General features: G+C 43.4%; 1 protein-coding gene across 2 annotated transcripts in view; it reads right to left on the bottom strand.

Annotated features, from left to right (window-relative positions):
* Positions 1–268: 268 nt before the first annotated feature.
* Positions 269–6000, bottom strand: part of LOC117874952 (microtubule cross-linking factor 1-like) — a 67233-nt gene continuing 61501 nt past the window's right edge. For both annotated transcript variants that reach the window (XM_034765717.1, XM_034765716.1), the window contains exons 11-12: positions 3489–4845; positions 269–962 (exon numbers count right to left, since the gene is read on the bottom strand). In XM_034765717.1, the coding sequence (XP_034621608.1) occupies positions 789–962; positions 3489–4845 (1531 nt within the window). In that variant the 3' untranslated portion in view covers positions 269–788. The remainder of the gene's footprint in view (positions 963–3488; positions 4846–6000) is intronic.

Here is a 6000-nt window from a genome sequence, read left to right as displayed (position 1 = left end):
GAACGTTTTAGGAATAGCTCAGGTGATGAAAAAGGCTAATATTGTACTAATCATATAGTATTTGAATTCAGAAAAAATATGCCCAGCTATATTGACCCTAGCATCATAAGGGTTGAAAAACCAAACAAGTATGCCATCAAGCATGTCTGAGGAATCCACTGAGCTAGCCTGCTTCTGATACATATTGTGCAAGCCCTTGACGCTGCAATTATAGTCAAAAAAGTGTATTCACTACACCTGTGAAACTATATAAAAGATATACAAAATATAAATGTCATCAGGACTTTATATTTTCAAAAATTTTAAATAAACACAAAGTATATATAGGCATATATGTTGTAATTTCAGTGTCAACACTAGCACAGAGTTTGTCTCTTCTAAATACATACCTGTATACTTCCTATTCCAACACATGCACCTACAAACACATGATCATGCATACAGCTTTACTTTCTGCTGTTTGCAGAAAAGTCAGAATATACAGAACTATACATTGTATCAACTCAAACCAAGGAGGATGTCATTCAAAAGTAATTCTTTGTGAGCCATTTAAGAAAGAAAGAGAGAGAAAAAGAAAACAAGGGGTATAATTATTTCATCAATAAAAACACTGAAGACTGCGATGATGATCTAAGATTGAAAATGTTTTGCCCAGTAAGTCAAGTGACAGGATTACTCTTGGATGATATACAACAGTGTAGAACTGGTTGCTATCACAATCACAGAACACACAGGTATAAAGAGGCGCAGAGCTTTCACATTTCACATCATCAAATTCATCCTTGAGTTCAGACTACTGCCGTCTCTGACTGAAGTGAGAGAGAATAACTGTGTGTGGTCATTCTCACAGCAGGTGGTGCTGAAGGTGATCTGGATGCCCACCTGGAAGGTAAGCGTCGATTTGCTGGTCGCGCTGGCCGGGAGAAGCCTTTCCCAGTTGAACATTTATCTGGCACAGATATCTAGAACACAAATGAAACTACTTGCCTTAACAAGTTATAACACAGTCGTTCATGGAATGTAAAAGGAATGAAGTGGCATACCTCAGAACAGGTGGTCTTGGGCTATTAAAAGGACCTGAGGATGTATTAACATAGCAATGTATAAAATGCAAAAGAACAGACACTTCTATATATAGGAATTCTTACATTAGTTGCAGCATGAGATATGTTGACATGGATGCTAGATACAAGGGAAGATATAAGATTTTAACCCATATGCAAAGCATAAATTAATTGATCCTGCAGGCACTTTTTCATTTTTGGAACTTATGTGGATGAACTTTTATGCTGGTTCATAAACATAACTCAATAGACAACAATACACTGAAACAGGATTCCATGTACCTTTCCGGTGTTGTTTGATGGATCCTATTGTAACAGCCAAGGCTCATTATATAAGACTGTATTTCCATTACTGTTACGTGAAGATGTTGCACCTCATAAATTGTTAATAATGATTATTTATTAATATAGTGTCATAGCTGCAGAGTTTCACAAACACATGAAAGACAACAGTCCAGATTCTGTTCTTTGTTTCAGTGGTGTAAATACAGAGTAGTTATCATAGATGTGATTCTTCAGTGCATTGTGCCATGTGTGGTTCTTTATACCTTTGCAAAGTCAGTGCAGGTGGGTTTAAAATGCTGCCAGACTGATTAGTTAGTATTTTACACCCACTTTACATGGGCATAAATGACTACACTAGGAGCAAGACAGCGGAGAGTCAGGCCCATTGGCTTTAGTAGAGTTACTCTGGATTTATGCCAGTAAAAATAAAATCAAACTGGCTCATTGTTCTTGCTCCAAATATTCACTGAGGAAATTTCCTATCAGATTTGCAAAGAGCAAAAAAATCAGAAGCGTCTCCTTTTTTTTTTTTTTGCCTATGGTAGAATGAAGTTGTTTCTACTGAAAACTAGCTGCACACCACAGGCGCGGGAACTAGGGGTTCAGGGGGTGTTGCAGCACCCCCAAGTTTTACACGGGGTTCCAGCTGCCTTCCCCACTCCGGGGTCCCGGCTGCCAGCTCTGTGTCCGGGCTCTGCTGCCACCATCCCCGAAGTCCTGGCTGCCAGCCCCATGCGTGGGGCTCTGCTCCTGGTCCTACTCCCACCCGCAGCTGTGGCCCCAGCCTCAGCCCCTTTACCCAGGTCCCCCAGTCCCGGAGACAAAGCCCTGCTCCCAGCCCCAGCTCTGGACAGAGGTAAGGGGTTGGCTTTCAGCACCCCACTATTAGAAAAGTGTTCCAACTGCTGCACACTGGTGAAGCTGACCCAAAAACCCCCAAACCAACAAAAACACCCTTATGTTAGGCTCAGACCTTGGTCAGAAGAAAATCTATAGGATCAAATTCTCAGCTGTTAAAATCAATGTGGCTCCACTGAAGTCAATGGAATTGTGCCAATTTAAATTATACCAGTTGACGATCTGACATACTTTTTTTCCCCTATGGGGTTTCACAGCTCCAAGTGAGTCTACCCCATTTCTGTGAGGAGCTAATGAGGGTATCATAGAAGTTACTAGGGACAGCAAGGGTCATCTAGTCTAACCCCCTGCCAAGATGCAGGATTTGTTGTGTCTAAACCATCCAAGACAGATGGCTCTATCCAGCCTCCTTTTGAAAACCTCCAGTGAAGGAGCTTCCACAACCTCCAGTCTGTTCCATTGTCCTACTGTTCTTACAGTTAGGAAGCTTTTCCTGAGCTTTAATGTAAATCTGCTGTGCTGTAGTTTGAACCCACTGCCTCTTGTCCTGCCCTCTGTGGCAAAAGGGAACAACTTTTCTCCATCTTTTTGATGGCAGCTTTTCAAAAGTAGCTGAAGACCGCTATCATATCCCCCCTTAATCTCCTCTTTTCCAACCTCAGCATACCCAGTTCCTTCAGCCTTTGCTCATATGGCTGGCATTCCATCCCTTCTATCATCTTTGTCACTCACCTCTGGATCCTTTCCAGTTTCTCTACATCCTTTCCTTTGCGTGCTTCCAGCCAGCAGTCTGCTGGAAGAATGTGTGAGAATGCTCCATTACTGGAAACTTATAGAAACCCCAGCATGGCACCTTCAGGGGACAAGCAACAGCCATCATTCTGGAGACTGCTCTCTCAGCCCCTGTAGGTTTTGCCATGGGAGGCTGGGTTAAAGTCCTTTTAATAGGTTTTTGAAAAGAGTAATTGGAGGGATGGTGTGTGTGGGGGAGGGGGGAGGGGGGGAATGGGCCAGACTCTGATGTCAGTTATAGCAGTGCAAAGCTCAAGTAACTACACTGAGGTTAAACTCCAGATTTACCCTAGTGTAACTGAGATCAGAATCTGGTCCCACAGGACTCCTATCTTTCACTGATGTAGCTCCATTACCTTCCATGGAATCACTCCTGATTCACACAGGTGTAAGTGAGATAAGGATCACACCCAAAGTGTCTAATATTACATAAACAGATATTTTGGACAGTCCCATTTAAGTGGCTTGTTTCTGAAGTATAAATCTTACCTCTGGTAACTTCTGTCTCTCTTTGCCTTGTTTGACTTGCTTCCCAACACACCTGGATGAATTCCTCTGAAACTCTTGCTTTCCTTGCTCTATCCGGAGCATTTCTAAATACTGACTCAATGTCTCACAACTCCCATCTGTGAACTCAGAATCTGACTGTGTCCACTTATCTTTGCAGCATTTAGAATTATACAAAGAAGTCACTGTTGATTTTTCATAGTTTTTCAAAAGTTTTTCAACAACTCCATAGTTTGACCTTGAGTCAGCTGAACGCGGGCGACCAGATAAATTAATTGGTCTCCAATCATGCTCATGAAGCATATGCCGGTAGCCACTGGTGCTTAGAAGTCCAGTTATTTGCTTTTGTTGCCCTGTTGTTCTGGCAGTTTTGGTTGGATTGCAGGGATCCTGTTTCTTTGCTGCAGAGAGTCTGGGATTTGAAACATAAGATGCACTTACAGTTTCTGTTCTGTTAACCATACAGTCACACCCTGGGCCACAGTGTTTATGATCTCCAGTTGGTGTTTGAAGCGTCTGATTTTCTTGCAAAGATTTGTTGCATTTATCTGTATGAAATACAGTCCTGTTAAATTCATCAATCTTTGCTGCCAACATTTCATTTCTTTGGGTCTTCTTTGGCAGCATTGCAGGGTCATGGGAGTCATTACCATAATGTAGAACATTAGGAGAGTTAGGACAATGTCTCCTGTGCACATTCTCTGTTTGCACCATATTTCCATCTGAACAGCTTTTCTGGGCAGACAATGAGGAAGATTCATTCTGAGTACCTTTTCCAAGCTTACCCACATCACATGACCATGTGTTGTGACAAAAATCTGCCGCTACACTGCACTCAGAGACTCTCTCTTTTTTGGCTATAGGTACTGAAGCAGTTACCTCTGCATCACCTTTCACAGACTTCCCTTCATTTGCATGTACCACTGGAGCTTCATTCTGTTTTGCAAGAGAAGGATTAATACATTTCCTTCCATTCCTATCCTCCTGAACCTTACAGTTGCTTCTGCTGCCTGAATCTTTTACGGGTACTTCAGAGATGTGTACAGCTGCAGAAAGTGAGCTTGTCAGATGTCGAGAAGTGCTCCGTGGAGGAACTGGGGGGGCTTCTTTTTTTGGCCAGGGCATGAAGTCTCTTCCTCTATCACCAGTAAGAGAGCTACAAGGCAAATCTTTCAAACCCCTGTTGGCACTCATCAAGTTCTTCCTGTTATTTTGTCCTTCTGTTTCAAAGGAGAGGGAAGAAATTTGTGGTTCATTGCTGGACATGCGGTTCGTCTCAGGCATAATAACTGTGTTTTGGGTATCTTCAAATTCTTCCAGAAAAGGAAGTGACTTCATTCTGTACATAAAAGAAGAGGCGTTTTTAGTGACAAGTGATGAGGATGTTCATCCTAAGAAGTCATCTGGGGAAAAGGAAGAGAAGGCTTAACCTGTAGACATGTAACAGAGCACAAGGGCACTGCCTGACCTGTAAGCAGAACAAAGGGTTAACCCCAGCACAGCTTCCCACTCCCAGTACACAGGCCCCCAGAAGGTCTTTAAGATTGGCTGTTTGAAAAGATTTTGGGGGCAATTCCACTGCTATGTACACAGGGAAGAAGTCCCACCCTATGATGGAAGAGTTTGAAGGAACCTCGGCAAAGGGAATCTTGCAGTGTATTCCTCCCCTCGATCCCCCCACCTAGGTCCCCTCTAATAGGTTTTACTGTAGGAAGGAGGACGGGCCCTCTAATTTGTATTGAGTTCAGTGGGAGTTGGCATGAGTATTTGAGTGAGGAGAGCCTCTGCATGTAGTCATTAGCTTGTTCAAATGTCTTAATATTCAAGGTGAGAGCACAAATGTGTCATTTATGGTTCATGCAATAATCACATTTTCCAGCACACATTCACAAAGTGTACACCATTTCCTTCACAGTTATTGATGCTAAAGTAATCATACACTGTCCATGCATGGATGTGCTGGGGAAAGACTCCAAGGAGCCCCTCTGTACTTCCTGAACCTCTCAGCAAGAGCCTGGCACAATGTGCGTATATACCTACAAGGCGATAGGTGTTAGCTGCCTAGAAAATGACAGGGTGAGGTCAGGTCTATACTCATCAGAGTTTGCTGAGCACGGTGAGGGAAACACAATGCATCCTCTCCAAGAGTGGTGTAGCTGCCACACAAATGTGGGCTTCCCAGGAGCCCCAAGGAGGAATTCTGGCAGAATCAGCCTAAACCTTTTGGGTACTCAGCTGCCATGTGGCCCCACCGAACCCCTGCCTAACAGCCTGTCACACCACGGGCACAATCTAGCCCTCTGTGTATTTTATGTACATGCCTATGTAAGGAGCGGTCCCTAGCAGTATTTCCCCATGAGGAACCCAAGGGCACTATGTTTGCAGTGGATGGGGTGTTGGTGGAGGGGAAAAATGATTTGCTACTGTTCTTTTCAGCATGTAGCTTACTTCTCCCTGATCTTGCCAGCCATCTCCGTGTGTGTGTGTGTGTGTG

The sequence above is a fragment of the Trachemys scripta genome, chromosome 3 (assembly GCF_013100865.1).
Source record: "Trachemys scripta elegans isolate TJP31775 chromosome 3, CAS_Tse_1.0, whole genome shotgun sequence".
Lineage (NCBI taxonomy): Eukaryota > Metazoa > Chordata > Testudines > Emydidae > Trachemys > Trachemys scripta.
Note: the sequence above shows the minus strand (reverse complement) of the source record. Positions and strands in the feature narration are given on the sequence as shown.